Source organism: Ochotona curzoniae, unplaced genomic scaffold (genome assembly GCF_017591425.1).
Source record: "Ochotona curzoniae isolate NIBS_2020 unplaced genomic scaffold, NIBS_Ocur_1.0 contig_2404, whole genome shotgun sequence".
Taxonomy (NCBI): domain Eukaryota; kingdom Metazoa; phylum Chordata; class Mammalia; order Lagomorpha; family Ochotonidae; genus Ochotona; species Ochotona curzoniae.
In genome coordinates, this window is record NW_024465451.1 from 5980943 (window position 1) to 6007188 (window position 26246).

Consider the following 26246-nt stretch of genomic DNA (forward strand, 5'->3'; position numbering starts at 1 on the left):
TTTAGTAATTAACAGACATATAAACATTTTCTATTTTTTTTTTTTTTAGCGGAAGTGAAACGTGTGGGAGATACCCTTCTTGGTATGGCCACCCAGTGTGTCCAGGTAAAGAATGTAGTGAAGACCTCACCCCAAACCCTTTCCAATCTTTGCCTGAAGATCAATGCTAAGCTCGGAGGGATTAACAATGTGCTTGTCCCTCATCAGAGGTAAGAGTTTGAATTCTTTTCCCACTTTCGTTTAAAATCTAATGTCCAGAATCTATGGTAAAGCACACACACCTTGAATACACATCCAGTTACTTTTCTTCTGTCTGTTTACACCCCTGCACCTACCTTCGAAGATGAGATTTGAAATTTTCCCAGCACTGTACCCACTCCCAGTAGAGTAGCCTCAAAGATAGCCACTGTGCTGACCTCTATTACCATAGGTTGGCATTCCTGTTTTTGAACTTCAAATAAATTATAATATGTGTTAAATAGCGTTCTGAGTCTGTCTTCTTTTGTTTAACATTATGTCTATGAGATTCATATATCTGATTGCACTTAGCAAGAGTTTCTTGTTTTCATTACTGTATTTTATTTTATGAGACAATGAAACCACATAATTTATTCTATTATTGCTGAATATTCTCATTCTACATTCTTGGTAGACTTACACACTCACTTTTGTGTAAAATTCTGAGAGTGCAATTGTTGAGTTATAATGAACACAGTTATGGATAATATACCTGGTTAGTATTCAGAGATACTGCCAGATAGTTGTCAAAGTGATTGTACCAATTTCCCTTTCCCCTGAAAATTCTAGCTCCATATCCTTACTTGCACTTGATAAACATGTCCTTTCAGCTTGAGCCATTTTCAGGGCAGGTGTTATGGTGCAGAGGATAAAGTTGCTGCTTGGGATGCCTGCATTCTATATTGGAGCGTCTGAAATCAAGCCCCATCTCCACTTCCAGTCTAGCTCCCTGTAGATGCTCTGGGGATGTGTCAGTTGATGTCTCAAGTACATGTCATCCACATAGAATACCTGTTTAGAATTCCTGGCTTCATTTGGGCTTCTAGAGAGAGCAACAATGGATAGAAATCTATCACTCTGCCCTTCAAATACATAAATAAAAATTTAAGAAATTGTAGCCATTTTGATTGGGGATGATGGTTTTTCATTGTGGCTTTAATTTGCATTCCCTTGATGATTAATGATGAGGAGCACAACTTCATATACCTATTGGTCATTTGAGCATGTTTTTATGTAATGGGCCTGTTTGGTCCTTTGCCTATTTTTGAGATTGGATTGTGAGTTATTGTTGTTGTTGTTTTTAAATTTGTGATAGTTCTTTGTTGCTCTTGGATATATTGATAGGACATGGATATTGCAAATCTCTTATGAATTGTTAGCATCTCTGGCCCTCATTTCCTCATCTGTTGAGATAATATCTGCCTTGACAACTATAAAATATTGGTTTTAATCCAGGTGTGCTGTTAATAATTCTATTAAATACCTAAATTCAGCACTATTACTTTCCTAAGTGTAAGTTTCTTTTCATATCTGTCTGGTTTCATTTCTGTAATATATTTACCCAATTTCTTTTTAAAATTTTTATTTCTTTATTTTATTTACTTGAGATGCAGGGAAACAGAGAGCTCTCATTCACTGGGTTGACTCCCCCAATGCCTACAATGGCTGGGGTTGGGCCACGCGGAAGCTAGGAGCCAAGAATTCAATTCAGGACTCTCAGGTGAATGACAGGGATACGACTTCTTGAACCGTTACCAAGTGCATATTAACAGGAGCTTGAATCAGGAGCTAGATCCAACATGGAGTGTCAGGCATCTTAACTGGTATTTTAACTGTAGGTCAAATGCCCACTCCCCATATATTTTTTGAGAGTTGAAGGTTATGTGGCTTAGGTACAATGAAGGAATAAATAAAATGTTATTTTTATGTAAAATTAAAAGTGAGAGTGCTTAAAAACTTAAAAATTTTTAGAGCTGTAATTATTGTTATACTTAAGGTAAAACTGAATGTCTTGTTCTTTTTCAAGAAAAATTTCTTGATTTATTTGAAAGTCAGTTACAGAGAGAGGAAGAAAGAGGTTATCACTCTCCAAATATCCACAACAGCTGAGGTAGAGCCAGGCTAGAGCCAGGCCCTTCTCCTGGTCTCCCACGTGGGAGCAGGGACTGAAGCACTTGGGCTTCCCCAGAAGCATTAGGAGGGAGTTGAATCAGAAGTGGAGCTGAGACTCAAACCAGTACCCTGGGATGCTGGCATCTCAGGTGGTACTATAACCTAGTACACCACAACACCGGCCATACTCTTTTTTTTTTTTTTTTTATGTATCTATGTATTTGAAAAGCAGAATGCAAGTGGTAGCTTTAACCTGCTGTACTACATTACTGGCCTCAGAAATGTCTCATATTTTGAATCTGGAAAGCCAAATTGATAATCATATCATTCTCAGATACTGTGAGGACTAAAACTATAAGCTGTTACTAATTTATGAAAATGTTCATGTATATAGAGGTCCACTCTCATTCACTGCTATGTGCCAGGCACTTGCTTTAAGGTGATAAAGAGAAATAAATGCAACATATTCCCTGCTGTTATAGAATGTCATTTTTAGCATCTGTCACATGAAATGCCTGCCAAATTATACTTTAAGAATTAATATTCATAGTCCCCAATCCTGCCTTTAAGAACCCAACGAAAGTCACATCTTTTTTATCCCGTTGGTTTTTTTTTTTTTTTGCCAAACTTTTACCAGAGAAGCTTACATACAGTTTTTCTCATTGATTACTTACATAGAGAAATCAGTGCAAAGTACACGAATTCATTCTTTCATTAAATGTTCAGTGAATGCCAGTTGTGGGCTAAGCAGTGTTCCAGTCGTGAAGAATACAGCAGGTACCAGTGAAATAAGATTCCTAACTCACAGAGCTTACATTCGTGTGTGTGTGTATGTGTCAGTGTGTCAGTGTTCAGACATTAAATAAAAGAAGTAAGTTAAGTACACTGCATAAGTGAAAAAGGTTGTGGTGAAAAATAAAGCCAAGAAGGAAATAGGTTTGATTAGGTCCCCGACATTCACATCTTAAAGAGGTGTGGGATTTTGCTCCTAAATCCATTACGTTTGCTACAATTCTGTTTCTGTTTTAGAGGTCTCAGGATTCCAAGAGAATCTGTTCTGGGGAAGTTTTACTTAGCTCTTAGAGATTGTGGAATTTATATTAGGTCTTCTTTTTGAATCTTCCCAGCCTGCTCAATAGGACAACTATGTTCCCCCTGCAATCAGTTCAGATTCTCGGAATGTGGTGGCATCAATTCTTAAGCTTAGTGTTCTCTCCTGAAGAACAAGTCTTATAATTTGTCATATATAAAATATTTATATGCACAATATAAATATATACATATACACATACATTATATAAATATACTCCTTACATATATTTACAAATATACTCTTTACATATACATATAAAATGTATTTTTTATTTGAAAAGCAGAGTTACAGAGTGGAATAGCTGCAAAAATCAGGGTTGGGCCAGTCTGAAGCCAGGAGCCAGGAGCTTCATCTGGGTCACTCACATGGGTTCAGGGGCCGTCTTCTACTGCTCTCCAAGGTGCATTAGCAGGGAGATGATCAGAAATGGAGCTGCTGGGATGCCAGTTCTGCCCTAGGCACAAGTCTTTCTTCTTTTTTAGACAATTACACCTGTGATGATCTCTGATGATATACTCTTGCTGAACCCAAACGTTTTCACCTGCCTGTCTGAGTGGCAATGTCTCTTTAAATCTGACAGGCCCTCCGTGTTCCAGCAGCCTGTCATCTTTCTGGGAGCAGATGTCACTCACCCTCCAGCTGGGGATGGGAAGAAGCCCTCCATTGCTGCTGTGGTGGGCAGTATGGATGGCCACCCGAGCCGGTACTGTGCTACTGTGCGGGTGCAGACATCCCGGCAGGAGATTGCCCAGGAGCTCCTCTACAGTCAGGAGGTAATCCAGGACCTTACCAACATGGTTCGAGAGCTACTCATCCAGTTCTACAAATCTACACGATTCAAGCCCACTCGGATCATCTATTATCGTGGAGGGGTGTCAGAGGGGCAGATGAAACAGGTACTCTCCCCTCAGTTTTGCCCTTTCAGGCTTCTGGGGTTTTTAAAAGAGCCTCCCCTCATTTGCCACTCTGGGGAGATAGGGGGTGAGTTCTCAATTAAATGCTATGCCATTTTATCTCCTAGGTAGCTTGGCCAGAACTAATAGCAATTCGAAAGGCGTGTATTAGTTTGGAAGAGGACTACCGACCAGGAATAACATACATTGTGGTGCAAAAGAGGCATCACACAAGGCTGTTTTGTGCAGATAAGGCGGAGAGGGTAAGAAGATGGGATATAAGCTTCCCAACTTGAGGCTGTGACTATGGAATGTGTTTATTTTTGTTTTGAATGAGCATTTGGATAATTTTCCCCTAAACACAGAAGTGCCTAAGAATAATTGAATAACTATCCTAGCTATCATTGAGTCCCAGTGGCTAATTCTGGAGGATGCAAGATTCAAGCCTCAATATTTCTCTTGTTGGACAGAAATGCTGGCTTCTAGCATAGTTTTTTGAGTGTGGAAGAGTAGAGAGCAGAACCAGCCAGAACATTACAGAGATCAAAGCAGCCAGCTGTGAAAGGGGACTTGATCTGTGTAGACTCTCTTGCCTCTTGCTACTTTTTGCTGCCCTAGTTCCCAAGTTTGTAAAAGGATCTAACTCTAAAGTGAGTTTATATCTGTGTGTGGAATTTGTAGAGTACAGACTTTGGGTGATTATTAACACATCTCTTAACCACAGATGAGTTACTTAACTTTTTCTAAGCCACTAAGCAGATAATTTGACCTGTATTCTTTTCAATTTTATGATGGCCCTAAATTAATATGCCTTTGGTAGAAACTGTACTTTGGACCAAGACCTAGAAACTCAGTGTGGGTGGTGGAAATGCAATGGCTTAAGCCATCATTACTGCCTCAAAGGTCTACATCATTAGGAGCCAGAGATAGCCATGAAATATAGACATTGTGATATAAGACATTTTAACCAACATGATAATTGCTAGGCTAAGCATTCAATCCAGCCAGTATTCTTTCTATTTAAAAAGTATGCGTATGTGTATGTGTGTGTTTAAGGATTTATTTACTTTACTTGAAAGTCAGAGTTGGGCCCAGTGCAATAGCGTTAAAGTCCTCGCCTTGCATGCGCCAGGATCCCATATGGGTACTGGTTCTAATCCCGGCGGCCCTGCTTCCCATCCAGCTCCCTGCCTGTGGCCTGGGAATGCAGTCGAGGACAGCCCAAAGCTTTGGTACCCTGCACCCGTGTGGAAGACCTAGAAGAAGCACCTGGCTCCTGGCTTCAGATTGGCTCAACACCAGCCGTTGCAACTGCTTGGGAAGTGAGTCATTGGATGGAAGATCTTCCTCTCTGTCTTTCCTCCACTCTGTATATCTGCCTTTCCAATAAAAATAAATAAATAAATAAAATTATATATATATATATATATATATATGAAAGTCAGAGTTACAGAGAGAGAGGGGAGGAATAGAAAGAGAGAGAACAAGGAAGAGAGATCTTCCATCCAATGGTTTAATCCCCGAATGGCTGCAATGGCCAGGGCTAGGCTGTTCTGAAACTGGGAGCCAGGAGCTTCTTCCAGATCTCCCACTTGTGTACAGGGACTAAGGCCTTGAGACATCCTCTACTTCTTTTCCAGGCCAGTGGAGAAGCCAGTACTTGAACTGGTGCCCAAATGGGATGCTGGCACCACAAGCAGAGAATTAGTCTGGTATACTACCATGCTGGCCCTAAAAAGCATGTATTTATTATTATTATTATTATTATTATTATTATTTGAAAGCAAGAAACACATCTTGCATATTCTGGTTCATTTCCTAAATGCCCAGAGCTATCAGGGCTGAGCCAGGCTGAAGACAGGAAACAGAAACTCCTTCCAGATTTCCTAAATGGGTGGTAAGGACCCAAGTATTTGAACTATCATCTACTGCTACCCTGGATGCACATTAACAGGAAGTTGGATTCTAAGCAGAGGTGGGACTCCCTCACAGGCATTCATATATAGGATGTGGCAGATCCATGGCCTAACTTTTTTTTGAGATTTATTTATTTTATTTAATTAATTAATTTATTTAAAAGGCAGAATCAGAGTTTTGAGAGAGATTTTCCATCTACTGCAACAGCCATAGCTGGACCAATCTGAAGCTAGTGCCAGGAGATTCTTTTGGATCTCCCACAGGAGCGCAGGAGCCCAAGCACTTGAACCATCCTTTGCTGCTTTTCTAGACCTTTGACAGGGAGATGGATCAAAAATGGAGTGGCTGAGACTAGAACTGGTACCCAATTGGGATACTGGCACTGCCATAGGCATAGCTCCCTTACGTTTGATCCTAATTCTGCTTTCCTGAGACCTCACTTCATTAAGTATCCATTATTTTTTTTTCAAAACCTTGTTCTATTGCCCCCTTCATTACTCAGATCTTCTTTAGTGCCTTCAATAAATTTTCCTTTGCCTACTTCTCCATGAGTCTCCTTGCTGTCTCATCTTGTCTTCCTTTCATGACTAAACTTGGAAAACAAGTATTCCACCTTCCATACTACCTTCTCACAACATACCTCAATTCTCTGCAGGCTAACTTCCGTGTCAGTGACTTCCCTGGAGTTGGTATCCGGCCACTGACCTCTTGGTAGCACCCAAGACAATAATGGCCCTCAATGGCCTCAGTGACAAGACTTTCCAGGTTACTGCCATTTTATATCCAGGCTTCCTTCAACCCTTCTTTCTCCATCTGCCCATTTAACACTGGTACTTATTTGCATTTCATATTTCTCCCTCTCCTGTGTTTCAACCTGCTTTTCGTCTCATTCATGTTTCTAGGCTAGCTTGTTTACTAAGTGTTTCCTAAATGTGTGTTTCTAACCCCAAACCACCTTATGCCTCTGATTACCTAATTGACAAATCTGCATGAATGTCCTACAGGCATTGGATCAGTCAAGATAGACTAAGCTGTGCTATAGTAACAACAATAAGAACCCAAATCTTAGTGGTTTACAAACATTTCTTGCTCACATTACACATGCATTGTTGCTCTGCTGTAGCTGTGACCCTGCTTTCCTGGCATTGGAACCTAGGTTGGCAGGGAGGCATCCATGTGGAACAGTGCCAGTCATTGTGGCAGAGGGGGAAAAAAAGATACACAGTAAGCCAAGTACTGCCTCCTAAAAATCCTGCCTAGAAGTAACATTTCAGGCCACATTGTATCCACCAACACATTGAGATGGCCCCTTCTAGGGTATTAATTGGGTGGAGAGCTATAATCCTCCCTGAGGGAGGGGCATGGGAACATTCAACCGTGATACCATCAACCACAGGCAATTCCAGCAAAACATGTCTAAACCTTCTACTTACTGTTTCATCCTCATCCAAACTCTAGTCTTCATTTTCCTTTCATTCTGGTGCTTGGCATCATTATATCTTTAGTCAGCCAAGTCTGAAACTTCAGAGTTATTCTAATATTCTTCTCTTTTCCTGTCCTCCATATCCGGGTGGCCAGCTAGTCCTCTGTGTTGTGTCCTGCTATCTCATCTCAGCTCTTCCTCTTGCTTATCTGCTGCTCTGGGCGCAGGGCTTCGTATGGGAGGAGACCCTGCAGGCTCCCTGCTTCTGCTCCTCCTTTACTAACACACCCTCCACCCTCCATGCTACAAGTGCTGCTGTTTAAAACAAAATCATCTTGTGCCATGGCACTGCTCAGATGTCTTCACACATTCCAGAGTGTGGCGGAGATACCAATTAAAAATGCCCAAACTCCATGTTGCAGTGCTTGGGTTCAATACTCGGCTCCAACCAAGTATTTCATTATAGACATTTGGGGGGTGAACCACCAGATGGGAGTTTTGTCTGTCTGCTTCCTTCCCTACTCTGTCTCTACAGTTTCATTTTTTTTTAAATATGCTAATATGGTTCTTTTCTGGTCAACCTTTCCCTTACTCAGCCATTAGCTGATATGTATTCAGCTCTTATGGTTTCACCTTTTCTAGAATTTCATGTGAGCACAAGAGTATTTCAAAATATTCATGGAAGATAGAATTGAGAGGCAAACTTAAGGATAGGAGTCTGGCATATGGTTAAAAATGCCATTTGGGATGCCGGTATCCCATCTTGGAATCCCTGGCTTAGAGTTCAGCTGTATTGTCAATCTCAGCTTCCTGACTTTCAAATAAATAAAAAAAATGTTTGTTTAGTGCAAAAAAAAATTTTTTTTTGAAATACATGTTTTTTTAGGTGCCATAATACATTTGCGAATCATCCAAATCTATTATCTTACTTATAATCTATATAAGTAGCTCATTTCATTTGTTTATTTATTTGAGAGAGAAAACTCGTATCCACTGATTCATTCCCCCCACCCCCCCAAGGTTAGGATTGAGCCAGGTCAAAGCCAGAAGCTAGAGACTCAATCTGAAGCTAGAGACTTCCATGTGAGTAAGGGAGACTCTGTACTTGAGCATCACTTGCTGCCTCCCACGGTGCGTGTCGACAGGGAGCTGGAATTGTAGGCATAGTCAGTACTCAAACCTCAGGCACTCCTACGGGGGCTACAGTAGTCCCAGCTGGTGGTTTAACCACTAGTCCAAATGCCCACCCCATTTGTTGCTTTTTATTTCTGAGTAGTCTGTCACAAGCCGTGGTTTGCTTATATATTCCTGAGTTTGGAAGTATTTGGAGTATTTTTTAGTTTTTATCGCACCACGCTTGTCCTATAAAATGTAGCTTGAGTATTTCCTTCCAACCACATTTTCCCAGTGCCTCCCTATCCCTTATCACGTTTCATTACAGTTAATTGTATATGGTTTTCATGAGGGCTGAAAGGCAAGTTCATTAGTTCTCTGTGTGCCTCTGGCTCTCATCTCCAACACTTACTGCAGAGCCAGCATATTGGTGTTCCAGAAAAAAGCATTGCAATGAGTGTGCCTGGCTTCCCTTCTCCCCAGGGTGTTGCATCTGTAGGCTCTCATCTAAAGAACCTGAGAGACTGCTTCTTTCCTTCTCTCCCTCCCTCCCTCCCTTCCTTCTTTCCATCCTTCCTTTTTTCCTTTTTTTTTTTTTAAAAAAAAGATTGTTTATTTGAAAGGCAGAGTTATGAAAGAGAGAGATTGATTTTCCATCCCAATGGTTCACTTCCCAAATGACTGCAAAGGTCAGAGCTGGGCCAATCCAAAGCCAGAAGCTTCCTCCTGCACTCACATGTGGGTTCAGGGACCCAAGACCTTAGACCATCTTCTGCTTCCTTTCCAGACACATTAGTGAGGAGCTAGATTGGAAGTGGAACAACCAGAACTCAAACTGGTACCCAAATAGGATGCCAGTGTCAGGCAAAGACTTAACCTGATACTCCGCAGTGCCGCCCCCCCCCCTTTTCTTTTCTTTATTTACTTGAAAAGTTACGGAGAGAAAGGGAGACAGATCTTCAATTTGTTGGCTCACTCCCCAAATGACTGTAACAATTCTAGGCCAACCTGAAACTCCATGTGGGAGTCCACCATGTGAGTGGCAGGAGCCCAATGTACTTAGAACATCTTCCACTGTTTCCAGGTGCTTGAGGTGGGAGCTGGATTGGAACTGGAGCTGCTTGGACTGCAACCTGTGCTCACATGGGATGCCAGCATTGCAGGCAGCAACTTAATCAATCGTGCCACAACACTGGCCTGTGAAGCTGGTTTCTTTCTTTCTTTTTTAAAGATTTATTTATTGTTACTACAAAGTCAGATATACAGAGAGGAGGGGAGACAGAGGAACATCTTCTGTCCAAAGATTCACTCCCCAAGTGACCGCAACAGCCAGAGCTAAGCCAATCCGTAGCCAGTAGCCAGGAGCTCTTCCAGGTCTCGCACACAGGTGCAGGGTCCCAAGGCTTTAGGCATCCTCAACTACTTTCCCAGGCTACAAGCAGGGAGCTGGATGAGAAGTGGGGCCACTGGGATTAGAACCAGTGCCCCTCTGGGTTCCTGGTGTATTCAAGGCAAGGACTTTAGCCACTAGGCCACAGCAGCTGGGCCGAAACTAGATTCTTAATTCCCATTTCAGGTGTTCTCTTCCTGATTGCACTTGCCAGAGGCTTATTTTACTGGCTCCTATAAAAGTGTAAAGTTTATTGAACCTGGTGAGCCAATTGAAAAATTCCTTCATTGCAACTTTTGTTTTGCTGTTTTTTTGTTTTTGTTTTTGTTTTTTTACTTCAAGTGAAGTATAAAACTGATTTTTTGGGGAAAGCTTATCCATATTAAATGTTCATTTTCCCCCGCTGCTTTTGTGAACCTACCACGGTGGCATCTGCAGTTACATGGCAATACTGCAGCTCCAAGCCACAGGTAAAAACTTACTCATCTGAATTTCCCTAAGAGAAACCTTGGGTATGTTTGTAGGAGAAAATACTTCAGCATGAGATGGCTGAGCTAAGGCAAAAATCACAGGGGATCCAGCATCATGAATTAAAACTAATATTTTTTTAAGGCTTTACTTAGGAGCAGTTTGTCTTTCTTTTATCCATTAACACATACTATTAAAAACTATCCTGAGCATCTTTGGGCACTCTGATGACTAACAACATTTGCTTTGGTAGGTGGGGAAAAGTGGCAACGTACCTGCAGGCACTACGGTGGATAGCACCATCACCCATCCATCCGAGTTCGACTTTTACCTCTGTAGTCATGCAGGAATTCAGGTGAGTTGGAAATGGGTCCAGATCTTTGACTTGATAGGGTGATGTTTGCAAATTCCGCAGTTAGCTTGAGTAGACTTGTTACTTGACATTGTCATTGACTTTGTTAATGCTTATATCCCAGAACTGCTATCTGTTGGTCTAGGTGTCTCCTTGTAGGTGTGCTAGGCAGACATACTTTTGCAGTTAAGGAGTAAGTTTTAACTCTCATCTCCTTTCGGGTAGCCAGAGTGCATGAGAAATGTGTTAGTGGTGCAACTCTTCCTCCAGGGAACCAGCCGTCCTTCACACTACCAAGTCTTGTGGGATGACAACTGCTTCACCGCAGATGAGCTCCAGCTGCTGACTTACCAGCTGTGTCACACCTACGTGAGGTGCACTCGCTCGGTCTCTATCCCAGCACCTGCGTATTATGCCCGGCTTGTAGCCTTTAGGGCCAGGTATCATCTGGTGGATAAAGATCATGACAGGTAAGTGTCTCAGGCTCAATAAAAATCTCTTTCTAATTTAGCAACGTGTTGCCTTTTTTATATAATTTTAAAAAAATATATTTACTTATTTTTATTGGCTAGACAGATTTACAGAGAGAAGGTGAGACAGAGAGAAAGATTTTCTGTTCATTGGTTCATTTCCCAAGTAGCTGCAACAGCCAAACCTGAGTCGATCTGAGGCCAGGAACCAGGAGCTTCCCTGGGTCTTCCATGCAGGTGTAGGGTCCCAAGACTTTGGCCATCCTCGACTGCATTCCCAGGCCACCAGCATGGAGCTAGATGGGAAGTGGAGCAGCTGAGGCACAAACTGGCTCCCACATGGGATCTCAGTGCATGCAAAACAAGGACTTTAGCCATTAGCCTACCATACCTTTCTTTTTTTTTTTTTTAAGTTGCTGTAGAAAAGTTTTTTGTTAAAGATATAAATTTCCTTTTAGAGTTTAATTGCAACAAACCAATGAAATTGCATTTGCCTTTGAGAGCTTATGATGCAACTTCTGCTCCAAGAGGTGCCTGGCTTGTTTATATTTGTATTGTCTCTCTAAAGATGTCTCATTTGGAGCTGCCTCTGGCTTGCCCATTGAGCCAGATGCCTTTCAGTTTGGTTCAGGTGCTGAGTAACCTCCAAAGGAGGCCAGTGCAGCCCCAACTCCAGTCATAGTGGTCTTAGGCCTGTAGACTGTGCTTCATGCAATGGGAGGCCTGGCCAGTTTGTGTCATTTCCATGGCAATCTGGAATGCACCACAATGCACTTGTGTGTGGGAGGGGGCTAGACCACCCTTAACCCCAAATGGGGATCTCAAGAGAATTGAACATTTTGACTGATGCCTGAGCTTCCTGCATTAATTTTCTTTTCCAAATGACCATCTGTGAAGTATGGACATTTCTGGGCTTTTCCCCAAGTCTGAATTCAACTAGCTGCTAAATTCTAGACATTCCACTGCAAGTCTATTTCTGTAAGGGTTGAAAATGCACTATTGTGGAAAAGCCCGGCTGAGAAGGTTTTATGCCTTCTTTGCAAGAACGCACCGTCACTTACCAACATGTCTGTTAGGTCGAGCCGACTGACTTGGTGCTGAGTGTTGTGCTAGATGCTGGAAGTACCAAGATGAGTCAGACCTGCATATATCCCAAGAGGATTTTGTGTTTCAGGTTGGGAGATAATGCAGGCAAGTATAGCATTGACAACTAACCCAGCATCAATACAGGAAGCAGTGCGATGGATGTTGGAGGAAAGGCTGCTGGAGAGGACTTCACAGCTAGATGCACAGACTTGGCTTTACAAAGAAAAGGATTTTCCAGGCAGAAACAACAATGGACACAAAGAAGAGAGCACATGACATGTTTGGACAATACCAAGTGTTCTTGGGCCAGAGCGTGTTAAAGGGGAACAGCAGGGTGGTTTTTTTTTGTTTGTTTGTTTGTTTGTTTTTGTTTTTGTTTTTAATCCAGGAGAAGTATGTTAGAGCAAGACTGTCTTTGTTAAATGTAAAAAGCTATGCCTGGGACCGGCCTTGTGGTCCAGGCTCCTGACTACAGCCTGGCCCAGGCCTGGCTGTTACCACCTTTTGGGGAGTAAACCAGTAGATGAAAGAGCTCTCCTATTTCTCTCCGTCTGTCTCTCAAGTGAATAAATAAATCTTTAAGGGGGGGGGGAATGAGCTATTCCTGCAATAGGTAGTTAATTGGCCATGTGGGGCACAGGAAAAAGTAAAAGATGATGAAGATTTAAGACTAGATGATAAGGATAGTAATAATCAGTTAAAGAAGAGAAGGCAAAGAAGCTGTGATGGTTTATGGTTCACTAAACCCCCTCTCCCTCCTTATTTTATAATAATAAAAGCTTGATTTTATTTATTTGAGATACAGAGTAATGTAGAGAGACAGACAGAGGCAGAGAGAGAGAGAAAGAGATCTTTCGCCTGCTGGCCCACTCTTCAAATGGCCAGGCCAAAGTCAGGAGCCTAGAACTCCAACCACGTCTCCCATGTGGCTTACCAGACCCCAGGTACCTGGGCCATCTTCAGTGCATTAGCAGTAAGCTGGAAGTGGAACAACTGGAATACCAATGGGCACTCCCTTATGGGATGCCACCCTTCCAGGTTATCATTGTTAATTTGAAAAAAATCAGCATTCATAGACATTTTTACTTGTCCAAGATCATGTAGCTAGCAAAGGGAAAGCAAGAAGTGATTGGTGGCACAGTGACATTTGCTGAGTGTGGGTTCTAGCACTGTGCTAGATAGACTCATTCATTCAACAAACAGTTACTAAAACTATGTTATGTGCTGGGAACTAGGAATAGAAAGGTGAGTAAGATGTATAAAGTTGCCCTTTCTTGGAATTTGTATTCAGTAGGGAAATAAGTCATTACCCAATTAATAATTTCAGTTGAATTGAGTGACAAGAAAGAAAAACACAGTATACTGTGAAAGCTTGTTCCAGATGCTTCTGCTCTTGAATTTGAACAGAAAATAGGTTTCTTTCTCTTCTTTTCATTTTTATGTATTTCTCTTTGTTTTATTTGAAAGGCACAGAGAGAACTCTTCCATCTGCTGATTCACTCCCCAAATAGCTCCACCTGGACAAAGGCTTAGGAGTTTAGAACTCCAACTGGGTCTCCCATGTGGTGAACAAAGATCCGAGTACTTGAACCATCATAAGCTGCTTCCTAGGGTGCATGTCAAGGGAAATTGCCTTTGAAGTGAAGAAGACGGGACTCAAATTGGGCACTCTGGTATAGGCTGCTGGGGGTCCCAAGCAACATCTTAACTGTTATAATAAATACTCCCAGAGTAGATTTCAATAGGGGAAATGGCATTTGGCTGAAGCTAACAGGTAAGCAGGAATTAACCCAGTATAGCTGGCAGCAGACATTCTTATGCAAGTACCAGGAAAGAGTGGAGCCCATGCAAACATAATACATTTCTTGGTTAAATGAACCAATGGCTAGAGAGACGTAACCATTGAAGGAGCCAAGGCTTGGATCTGATTTTCTTTTTAATCTGGCACTCTGTGTTATTTGAAATGTGTGAAGTATGAAGTGACCTTATCTTACATCAGGGTTCTTGTTTTCTTTACAGTGCAGAAGGCAGTCATGTGTCAGGACAGAGCAATGGCCGGGACCCTCAGGCCCTGGCTAAGGCCGTGCAGATCCACCATGACACCCAACATACCATGTATTTTGCTTGAGAGTCTCCAAAATAGTAATAATCATAATCATAATTCAAGACATCTGGCACCTCAAGCAGCCTCAAAATGTTTCAAATGCCTACCACCTCTTGAGAGAGCCAAGAGGACTTCAGGGGGTCTTCTCTAAGTGGCTCTGCTTTGTTGCACTGGATCTCGATTTTTTTTTGCAGCACTATCTGATGCATTGACAAATGGAGCCATTTTTTTAAAGGTCATAGATACACATAGATTCTCTTTTCTGATGCACTGGATGGAATTTTTACCTCAACATGCAAAGGCTGACAAGCCTGAACTTCCTAAAGGACTTTCCCAGAAAGGTTGCTGTGGAGGACGCATTCACCGTGTCTACAGAATGGTGTTCTCAGCATGCCCGCAACCCTCTCATCTCATAAGAGAAGATGATTCCTGTTTTCTGTTTCCATCAAGAAGCGTATATGTGGGAGAGAGAAACCAGTCGGCTTCAGTTTGGTGTTGCTATTTAATTGTGTTGGTTCACAGACTTTCTAGTGGAGATTTGCAACTGCCACTGTAAATGCCTTTAATGAGCATTCAATCTTGAGAGTATTTGACAAGTTTTTCTGAGTTTTTCTACTTCATTTGCTGGATCTCCACAGGCTTGTGCTGCTGCCAGTACAGGCCACAGGCAAACTGCACTATACTGGGCTTCAGATTCAAGCAGGCACTTACCTTATTTGGTTGACTTACGTGAATGTGTGACAGAAACCCATAGAAAATGTGTCACAGTGACAGATAACACTGCCATGGTCAAAATACTCATGTTTCTTCCTATCAGAAGTATCAATAATTAGTTATTTAAGAGTTTTCCAAGTTTTTAAAAGTGCCCATTCTATGCTGCTCTGTGGTTTGCTAGATTTAATGATTTTTAAACTTTTCTCATAGAGAATGAACTTTGGCAATAAACATCTTTTAAGGTCCCCCCTCTTCCATCCCCTGATGATGTAGTTTTCTAGATTAGATTTTGATAGTTTCTTTATTAGCTGTTTCTTAGATGTCACAAGCTGGCAATTTCTGAAGCTGGTCAGAAAAGACATATATTTCCATGTGTTTTTAAATAATTATTTTTACCTTTTTTATAGTCACAGTTAGTGCCCTGTCACTTCATTTTAAAATAAGCTAGAACCAGGAGGCTTCCTTATTTGCTATGCTCTGCCAGTCCTTAAGATACCTTGTGCAATGCTGCAACTTGCAAAATTATACCAGCATTTAGGCTTTGTTTTTGTTTTTGTTTTTGGTTTTGGTTTTGTTTTCACCCTGGGAACCAAGGTGATCCACATGAGTATTGCAGAGCAAAATTTTTTGCTTCTCCTTCTGACGCGAAGGCACTTGGTAGGTTTTCCTTCCTTTTTATTCAATTAAAACCATGTAGGAAATATTGGGTCTTTTCTTCCTAGATTTTGAATTCTGCTCACAAGCAGATGGGATTCCTTTCTCATCCAAACAAAGGGATGCTTGTCCAGTGCAAGCATCAGGAAAAGCATAGGGGGAAAACAGAGTCTGTACTTAGTGTAACTAACATTTTGTGAGTGGACAACAGCTACATAGATCCTTGGTAGTCCCAGCCAGTGTTTCCCAGCCCAAAAGTGACTGACTTGAAAACATCTTTCCTGGAACATCAGGAGTAAGAAATGGAAAAGGAGATACAAGGCCACAGAATCAGTCTGCTGCAGCTGAGGGAGGGGTGGGATGGGACAGACACAGTGTGGTTCTGGAGTGTGTGGGGAGAGTAGATGCCGAGGCTGATGGTGAATGGTGTTTGCTTAAACTCATTAGTCCAAATCTCTCAATGTAGCCTTTTCAGAATCCCAGCAATATAAAGCACCATTCTTCATCAGTCGTTGAGACAAGCTTGTCCATATGTTGAAGTTTACATTTCCACCCTTCCTGCTCAGAGGGAGTGCAGACACCTGCTGAGACTGGCCTCTGAGTTTTGTGGTGTCTATTGAGTCCTACAGCTCATGGTGATTGATGATGCCAACGTCCTTTGTCTCCAAAGGTAACGGGAACCTAGGCGAGGGTGACAAGATGGCAGGTGTTCATGTTGTAAGGTTTTCCTTTTTGTTTTTGCTTTTGCTTTTGTAAATACCTCACTTGGATCATACAAATCGGGACATGTTGGTAAGGGGCTGGCTGCTGCTTATTCACACTTGTTCAGGGAGAGCACAGCAAAAAGCCACATCAACATGGCCATCCTGGACCCAAGAAGAGGACAAAATGGAAGCTTTTGTAGAAGGAGGACTTGCTAAAATGAAGAACTCTCTGTGGCTGGTTGGCCAGCATGCACCTCCCCTGCATTTGAGTGCCTCAGGCTTGCTTGTGAAGATCGCACAAAAGAGTCACTTCTCCATCTCCAGGTGTGCATGGAATAGCAAGCAAGGCGGAGTAACAGGAGACCCCAAACTATTAGCCTGCATCTGGGCAATATGCCTGACCTTGAACCATGGTATTTGTTAAGATCTCAATCAGTTCTTGTACACTGGGGTAACTCAGTGTGCTGGTGGAGGAAAAGCCGGGAGACCTATATTTTATAGGAGAACAATATCATGAAGGGTGCAATGCTGTCATTTTGGACAACAGGACAGATATAAGTGGGGCTGTTGAAAGAATTTGATGAGGGGCGAATCTTTAATATTCTGTATAGAATCAGAGTTGCCGCAGTACTTGGGCCAGCAGGGCTGAAAGCACAGTTTTTTTTAATAGGACTTGATAATTCAAATAGGTAGCCCCTCGGGACAGACTGAATTGTTATGCATGTGTCAATCAACGGGTGGTGTGCATTCCCTAGATGTAGTGTTGGGCTGTTTGGTTTTCTAACAGGCAGCCTGGGTAGGCACTGTCACGTGGTGTGAAAGACTCAAACGTAGTGATGCTAATGAGTAGCTATTTCAGGCTAAGGATTTGTAAGGGACAGTAAGAGAGTGGTGAAGACTCCTGATGATCACATGATTTTATTGTTGTGAGCTGTTGAATCCTGAGCAGTTTATACAGAGAGCCAGCTAATGCAGCCAGTGTTCTGGGCTGGCAGACCACAATCATTCTTACTGTAAATTGTATCTGGTGATTTACAAGCAGCTGTATTCTACGTGGTCTGCATTTTAGGATCTGGTGCCCACCCTGTGTCACAGTATATCCTACCTGGCTCAGAGACCTCTGCTTCCCAAGGAGAAAAGATGATCTACTGGAAAAGAAAGCTCACCCTCTCCACCTGCCCTAGCCTCCCTCTGTGGATATAGAAGTGCTTTCTGGCTCAATAGTGGGATGATAGCTCTGCCTTCATTTTCAGAAAGTGGAGGTGAAAAAGCAGTGCCTCAACAACTGCTTTAGCTCCAAGAAAAATGTGTTCCCTATCAAATGAAAGGGAAGATCTTGTTATTGATGAACATTGTCTTGTCCCTTGCTATTGCCCTAATTCCTGCTCTTTCTGTGTCTAGTGGCTGATAATGTTTGCATTGGTTCCTTTGAACAATGGTGTGATTTCTGTTTTGATAATGTTAGATTTGTAATGTTTGAAATTTATTCAGTTTGGACTGAATGTATGTTTCTAGCAATACGAGGTACTTTCTAAGCTAAGGGAGGGGTTGGATTCCCATCTTGAGAAAAGACAATGATTCTTTAAATTTTGGAATTGTTTTTGGCTTGCAGGGATATTTTGTGTTTATGTGTCCAAAAATAAAATAAAAATAAGATAAATCAGCATTCTTGTGCCAAAACTTGTTGCTGTTCAATTGTCCAGTAAATGTGGAGCACAATATGCTAGCAATGCATATGGTTGCATTTAAAAATCAACTTTCTTGACTTCAGAAATTTGACAACAGTGGGAAAATTTTGTGTTCTGAAATTCTGGGTCTTTCTATTTTTATACATTGCTGTTTGGGAATTGTAGAAGATGTTTTCTGCAATATTTTATATATGAAGACTTTCAAATATTCACCAAGGTTCTGGGTACAGTCCCTAATAGGAAGATCTATTTAACTGATATTTTGAGACAAATTTCTAATCTCCAGAGGCAAAGTAGTCCAACTAACTTCTCCAGAGAAACTACCCAAAAACACCCAACCTAGGGCTATACAGTTAAATTTAAAAAAAAAAAAAAAGATTTTATTTTATTTGAAAGGTAGAGTTGTGGAGAGGGTGAGGCGGAAAGAGGAAGTCTTCCATCTACTGGTTCACTTCCTAAATGGCCACAGTGACCAGGGTTAAGCCAGGAGCCAGAGCTCCTGGTCTCCTACATAGTACAAGAATTCAAGCATTTGGGCCATTTTCCCCTACTTTGCCAGGCCATTAGTAGGGAGCTGGATTGGAAGTGGATCAGCTGTGACTCAAACCAATGCCCATATGGCAAGCCAGCCCTTTAGGCATGGCTTAACATGATATGTCACAGCACTGGGACCTCTAATATGTCTCTCTCTCTCTCTCAGATCGATGCATTTTTTTTATCAGAAAGTCAAATTTACAGAGAAGGAGACCCAGAAAGATCTTCCATCCACTGGTTCATGCCCCAAGTGGCTGCAATGACCAGAGCTGAGCTCTGAAGCCAGAAGCCAGGAGTCTCTTTTGTGTCTCCCACGTGGGTATGGGGTTCCAAGGCTTTGGGCCATCCTCTACTGCTTTCCGAGGCCACAAGCAAGAAGCTGGAAGGAAAATGGAGCAGTGGAGATACAAACCAGCACTGATATGGGATCCTGGTGCATGCCACTACGCTACCATGCTGGTCCCTCCCCCTCCCCCCACTTTTTTTTTTTAAGGTTTTAAAGGTTTTAACCAGCAAAAAATGTTGCTATTTCATGGTAGGATGGCTGCAGAGATTTACACAATATAGCCCTTATCCTCAGAGAACTTATGGTTTACCAACTCTACTAGAAGGGACCACCCTGCCACCTTTCTTAAGCATAACATCACCATTTCCACATTTATCAAACATTTATGATGAACTGGACACATGCCAAGGTCAGTCTTGTGCTAGGAGCATCAGAGAATTAAAATGTAAATCTTTGGGTCCTGTGTGGGATAACCTAGTGGCTCAAGTTCTTACCCTGCATGTGCCAGGATCCCAAATGGACAGCAGTTTGTATCCCGTCTGCTCCACTTTCCTTCCAGTTTCCTGCTTGTGGCCTTGGAAAAGCAGTAGATGACAACCCAAAGCTGTACCAGTGTGGGAGACCTGGAAGAGCCTTCTGGCTCCTGGCTCCTGGCTCCAGATCAGCTCATCTACAGCTATTGTGGCCGCTTTGTAAGTGAATCAGTGGATGGAAGATCTTTGTCTCTCCTTCGCTGTAAATCTTTCCAATAAAAAAAATAAATAAATAAAATGTAAGTTTTCAAAGAGTTCACTCTGAGGTGTCACAGGGTGGAGAAGACGTCAAGATTTATATTACTTGAAAACTTTCTCTGGCAGTATTTATGTTGACATCTTGAATCCCAGAAAACGGTGAAGTGACAGTGGTATCCCCTTTTAAAGTTGAAGAGTCAGCAACAAAGATGCTAAATGCCACAGAGTTACTGAATGTCAAAACTAGAATTTTAGTCAGGCCCTCTAATTTCATTACACCTGCTCTTCGGCCCAAAACAAAAGAATACTGTGAGGAACTTAGCAGAGGCTGTCAAGAAACACCTTATGGTGGCAGTGATTTGGGGAGGGTCTACCGCTGCAGACCATGAAGTACGACGGGAGTTTGTCAGGTAAACAAGGGAGAGATGTACTTCCAGTACTTTATAACAGCTACAGTCTTTGACCAAATGCTTTCTTCCACTTGTTTGGAAGACAGAATTCCTTTTGTAATGAGAAATTAATTATGTGACCCAAGTGGATCCAAAAGGCCTCAGTCCCTTCTGAATACCCATTACCTGTCTCATGTTCATGTCCACCCTTGAGTTGCTGGAGAATGGCTCATGTGCTCATTCACATGCTAGTTTGCTCACAGCAAAGCAGGAATATTTTGGATAGATTGAAGCTGAGGTCCACAGAAAGCAAGTTCAAATTTTACTGCAATTGCTAAGCAGAAGATGATAAGGCTTTAACTCTGGCAGCGATGCTGTAGTTGGAGGGAAAGAAAGAAAAGAACACAAGAGTTAGTCGGGCCTGGCGCGATAGTGTAGTGGTTAAAGTCCTTTCCTTGAATGTTCCGGGATCCCATATGGCCACCGGTTCTAATCCCAGCAGTTCCACTTCACATTTGGCTCACTGCTTGTGGCCTGGGAATGCAGCCGAGGAAAGCCCAAGGCTTTGCACTTACGTGAGAGACCAGGAAGGCCTGGCTCCTGGCTTCAGATTAGCTCAGCTTCAGCCATTGCGGCGACTTGGGGAGTGAACCATCGGTTGGAAGACTTTCCTCTCTGTCTCTTCTCCTTTCTATATATCTGCATTTCCAATTAAAAATATTTTTTTAATCTTTAAAAAAAAGAGTTAGTCATAAAATAGAAGTCAAACTCAGTGATAGAGTAGGTCTAAAGAGTGAGGGGAAGGAGGCAGAGTCATTAGATGCACCCTTAGTTTCTTAGTTTGGGAGCTTAGTAAGTTGCAGCACACTGAGAGAAAAAGAATAGGAGATGATTTGTGAGAAAGGAGTAAGGTGAGTGCTTCAGTTCTGAGTAAGTTGATTTTGAGGGCTTGTGCTGCAATAGGAAATTTGAAACCATAAGTATACTGGTGGGGATTAAAATCATTTAAGGGCCTAGTGGCTAAAGTCCTTCTTGCACATGCCAGGATACCTTATAGGCACCGGTTCATACCCCAGCTGCTCCACTTCCCATCCAGCTCCCTTCTTGTTGTCTGGGAAAGCAGTAGAGGACTGGCCAAAGCCTTGGGACCCTGCACCCCATAGGAGACCTGGAAGAAGCTCCTGGCTCTGACTGCTGTGGCCACTTGGGGAGTGAGCCAGCGGATGTAAGATCTTTCTCTTTGTATGCCATTCTCTAATTTGCCATTCCAATAAAAATAAATCTCAAAAAATTGTTTAAAAAAATCCTTTAAATATATGCCCAGAAAGATCAAGCAGAGGGATAACAAATAAAAAGCATGGGCTCTGAGGAAGCACCAATATTTCAAGAGTAGATAGAGGAAGTGGGCCTGGAAGTAAACTGTGGGCACTTCCCCATTGGGCTGCAGCTTTCACTAGTGATCATGAGAGCCATGGTTGGGGTTGGGATAGGTTGGTCAAGGCAGCAGTATGTGATAGCATATGTGTAGACTGGGTCTGGGGGCAGGGCAGGCTGAGTTCAGCTGCAACACCCATGGGTATGCATGAGAGCCAGATGTCATGTGGATGGGCTAGGCTAGGCTGCAGTATATGCTGACACATGCAAAAACCGGGACTAGGGGTGTGCTTGGTATAGGGAACACACCCTAACTGGCCATGGCATAGGGTGCAAAGGAGGCCGAGAGTGTGAGAATGCTGGGAGTGTGAGGGGGGAGGAGCACAAGGGCGCTGGGGGCGCTATGGAGGCCTAGAGTGTGAGGGAGACCTCGGAAGTGAGGACTCACAGGGTGAGAGGGCTACTGTGGGCGCTAGGAAGGCCAGAGTGTGAGGGAGGACTGAGATGTGAGAACTCGCAGAGGGCCGCAAGGGCCGCTGGGGGCGCGAGGGAGGCCTGGGATGCAAGGACTTACAGGGCGCAAGGGCTGCTGTGAGCACTAGGAAGGACGAGAGTGTGAAGGAGGACTGGGATGTGAGGATGCTGGGAGCGTGAGGAAGGAGGCGGGGGTGGGGGGGCACAAGGGCGCTGGGAGCGCTATGGAGGCCTGGAGTGATGGAAACCTGGGAAGTGAGGACTCAGAGGGCACCAGGGCCGCTGGGGGCGCTAGGAAGGCTTGGATGTAAGGACACAGGGCCGCAAGGGCAGCTGGGAAGGCCTGGATGAAAGGACGCGGGCCCGCAAGGGCCGCTGGGGGCGCGAGGACACCGGAGCGAGAGGGAGACCTGGAATGTGAGGGCGCGGGCACGAGGGAAGCCGTCTAGGTGAGCAGGAGCGCTTAGGAGTGCGCGAGGGCTTCCTACGGGCCTGTCATCCTGAGGCCACAACAGAGCGCCTGAGGAACTAGCAAGTAATTTCATGTGGTGTTGGGCATTTTGGCAGTGTGTGGAAGCCGGGCTTGAGGGGGCAGGGCAGCGACGTGGTGGTAGGCCCGGCGTTTTGTCCGCCATCTTCCTCTTGCTCAATGTGCCGTTCGCTTGTCCTCTCTGTCATCTCTGCCCATGGCACCCGGAACTCTGCCGGAAGGAGAGCTTTCCCGTCGCCAGGCCATCCCTTCCCTCCTGGGTTCTCTGCCCGGGATGTGCGAACCATGCTGTTTCGGTGAGGTGGCTGACTAATCGCGGGTCACAGCCATTGTCAGAGAAGGGACTGGGTCGACGCCATGGCACCCCGAACCCAACGGGTCTAGTCCGATCTAGACAGAGCCAGGGTTGAAATCCAGGGCCCTTGGGCCCTGAGTTCTTGCCTTTAATTTTTTTAATAAATAACATTAATTTTATTGGAAAATCAGATATACGGAGATGAGGAGAGAGAGAGGAAGATCGTCCATCTGGGCCTGAGGTCTTGCCTTTCAAACCTAGCACAGGGCCCGGCGTCGTAGAGTGGCTAAAGTCTTCGCCTTGAACGCCCTGGGATCCCAAATGGGTGCCAGTTCTAATCCCGGCAACTCCATTTCCCATTCAGCTCCCTGCTTGTGGCCTGGGAAAACAGTAGAGGACGGCCCAAAGCCTTGGGACCCTGCTCCCACATGGGAGACCTGGAAGACCCTCCAGGCTCCTGACTTCATATCGACTTAGCCCTGGCCATTAGGGGGAATGAACCAGTGGATGGAATTTTTTCTCTGTCTCTCCTCCTCTCTGTTAATCTGTGTTTTCAATAAAAATGTATAAAACTTTAAAAAAATTCAAATTGAGCAGTTTGGATATTCATATTAGGATTCTTCTGTTTGATCCAGGTGCTGACAGCAGCCACACACAAACACCATAAGTAGCGGGATGCTCAGTGCGTGTGGCAGGATGTGTGTTTCCAAAATTCTGTAAGCTTAGTTTTATTTGCTCTGACTCAGCCCATCCACTCTTCCAGGGTATGTTGGCACAGGATATGTTGGATGAGGAGGGTGGACATTGTCCCTGTCCTCTCCTGAAACAGACAACATATTGAAGTGTGTTAATTACTTGGATAGGAAGTTTAGGTATTTTTATTTGTTATTCTTAAAACTTTGCTGTTTTACTGTGCTGTGCTCTTATAACTGTGTTGTTCTCTCTGTTTTTCTCTGTGTGAATATAGAATGCCTCTTTCTTTCTAGAACCCCTTACCCTTCAGTTCTGAGAAGTTTTTTTATTTTAGCTCTTTGATCATATCTCCTTCCTATTTTCCCAGTCTCCCACATTAGATCTTCAGGTGATTATATGGGGCCCGATATTCTCTCTGCTTTTTCCTCCCTTTCTCTTGTTTTCTAGGAAATTTTGTTTGATTTTTACTTTTCTTCTCAAGATGAAGTTGAAAGTCTTGTTATTTCATTACAAAGTCAGATATACAGAGAGAAGGAGAGACAGAGAGCAAGATCCTCTGTCCGATGATTCACTCCCCAAGTGAGCGCACGGCCAGTACTGCGCCAATCTGAAGCCAGGAACCAGGAACTTCTTCCGGGTCTCCCACGTGGGTGCAGGGTCCCAAGGCTTTGGGCTGTCCTCAGCTGCTTTCCCAGGCCACGAGCAGGGACCTGGATAGGAAGTGGAGCAGCCGGGATTAGAACTGGGGCCCATATGGGATCTCGGTGTGTTCAAGGCTAGGATTTTAGCTGCTAGGCCATGCTGCCAGGCCCCATAATAACTTACTTCGTAAGTAATGATACTGAAGAAGCTTCTTTTATTTTGTTTTTTAATCTTTCTGGGGCTCTAGAATGCAAATGCAGGGGCTCTTCATGGAATCTTTTTTTTTTTTTTTAAAGATTTATTTGTTTTGGGCCATGTGCAGTGGTTTTGAATCAGCGCTGACCACAATGGCCGGTGCTGAACCGATACAAAGCCAGGAGCCTCCTCCAGGTCTCCCATGTGCATGCAGGGTCCTAAGGCTTTAGGCCAGCCTCGACTACTTTCCCAGGCCACAAGCAGGGAGTAAGATGGGAAGCGGGGATTAGAACTGGTGCCCATTTTGGATCCTGGCATGTGCAAGGCAAGGACTTTAGACTAGGCTACAGCGCCAGGCCCCCATGGGATCTCTTTCCTCTGAGTTTAGTCATTGTTAGTTTTTGGGTTTTTTTTTTTAAGATTTATTTATTGGAAAGTCAGATATACAGGGAGGAGAGACAGAAAGGAAGATCTTCTGTCCTATGATTCACTCCCCAAGTGAGCGCAATGGCCAATGCTATGCCGATCCGAAGCTAGGATCCAGGAACTTCTTCCGGGTCTCTCGCACGGGTACAGGGTCCCAAAGCTTTGGGCTGTCCTCAGCTGCTTTCCCAGGCCACAAGCAGGGAGCTGGATGGGAAGTGGAGCTGCCGGGATTAGAACTGGCACCCATATGAGATCCCAGTGCGTTCAAGGCGAGGACTTCAGCCGTTAGGCCATGCCGCCGGGCCCAGTCATTGTTAGTTTGGTTCTCTTTCATGTTGGAAAGCTTTGTCCCCCTTTTCCCCCTCCTCATCATAATGATAGCTAACATTTGTGGAGCTCTTACAGTCCTGACGTCTTTCATACATTCCATTTAATTCTCATTATAACTAATAAAATAGATGCTACTACTGCCAGTTTATGTGTGTTGAAATGAAGGAAAGGTTAGGGAGAATTCCATAGTGTTATGGCTAGAACTTTGGACTCTGAAATGAAGGAAAGAAGAGTTTGAGTTTTTACAAAGAGCCAAATCAGTGTAGTCTAGGTAGGGCATGTATGTTGTTGTTTTAAAATTTATGTATTTATGTATTAGAAGGGAGAGGAGAGTTGTGGAGGGGGTAGACAGAGAGGCCTTCCATCTACTAGCTTTCTCCCCAGCTGATTGCAACAGCTGCTTCTGGGCCTCCCATGTGAGTGCAGTGTCTCAATGTCTTTGGCCACTTTCCACTGTTTCCCATGTGCATTAGCAGGGATCTGGATCTGAAGTATAACAGCTAGGCATTCAGCTGGTGTGCGTATGGAGTGCTGGCACTGATAACTGTGGCTTAGCCAGCTGCACCACAGCACTAGCCCAGGCTTTTTTTCAAAAAAAAATTTTTTTTTTGAAAGTCAAATATACAGACAGGAGGAGAGCCAAAGAGGAAGATCTTTGTCTGATGATTTACTCCCCAAGTGACCACAGTGGCTGGGGCTAAGCTGATCCAAAGCCAGGAGCCAGGAATCTCTTCAGGGTCTCTCACGTGGATACAGGGTCCCAAGGCTTTGGGCTGTCCTTAACTGCTTTCCCAGGCCACAAGCAGGGAGCTGGATGGGAAGCAGGGCTGCTGGGATACGAACTGGCGCTCATATGGGATCTCAGGGCGTTCAAGGCGAGGACTTTAGCCACTAGGCTACGGCTCCAGAACCAAGCATGTGTTCTTAACCACTCTTCAAGTTTGCATAGATTGAGGATGGTGAATTACACACCCATGATTACCTCTCTTTCCTCCACTCATAAAAATGATAATGGATGGCTTTTTTTTTAAAAGCGTGGGTTCATAGGGACATAGAGCAAGGGAAAGGGGAAAACGGAACAGAAATTTGGAACTCAGAAAATGGTAACTGACTTAGCACATCCCAGATAGCTAAATACCTTGAGATGAGGTAGGAGAAAGCCAGAAGGCAAGCTGATTTTTCCTGCAG

General features: G+C 43.6%; 1 protein-coding gene across 1 annotated transcript in view; it reads left to right on the forward strand.

The window, feature by feature from the left end:
* Positions 1-18177, forward strand: part of LOC121152235 (protein argonaute-4) — a 38570-nt gene extending 20393 nt beyond the window's left edge. The window contains exons 13-18 of the mRNA XM_040974196.1: positions 50-209; positions 3804-4119; positions 4245-4379; positions 10681-10782; positions 11050-11249; positions 14355-18177. Coding sequence (XP_040830130.1) covers positions 50-209; positions 3804-4119; positions 4245-4379; positions 10681-10782; positions 11050-11249; positions 14355-14463 — 1022 coding nt within the window. The 3' untranslated portion in view covers positions 14464-18177. The remainder of the gene's footprint in view (positions 1-49; positions 210-3803; positions 4120-4244; positions 4380-10680; positions 10783-11049; positions 11250-14354) is intronic.
* Positions 18178-26246: the final 8069 nt, after the last annotated feature.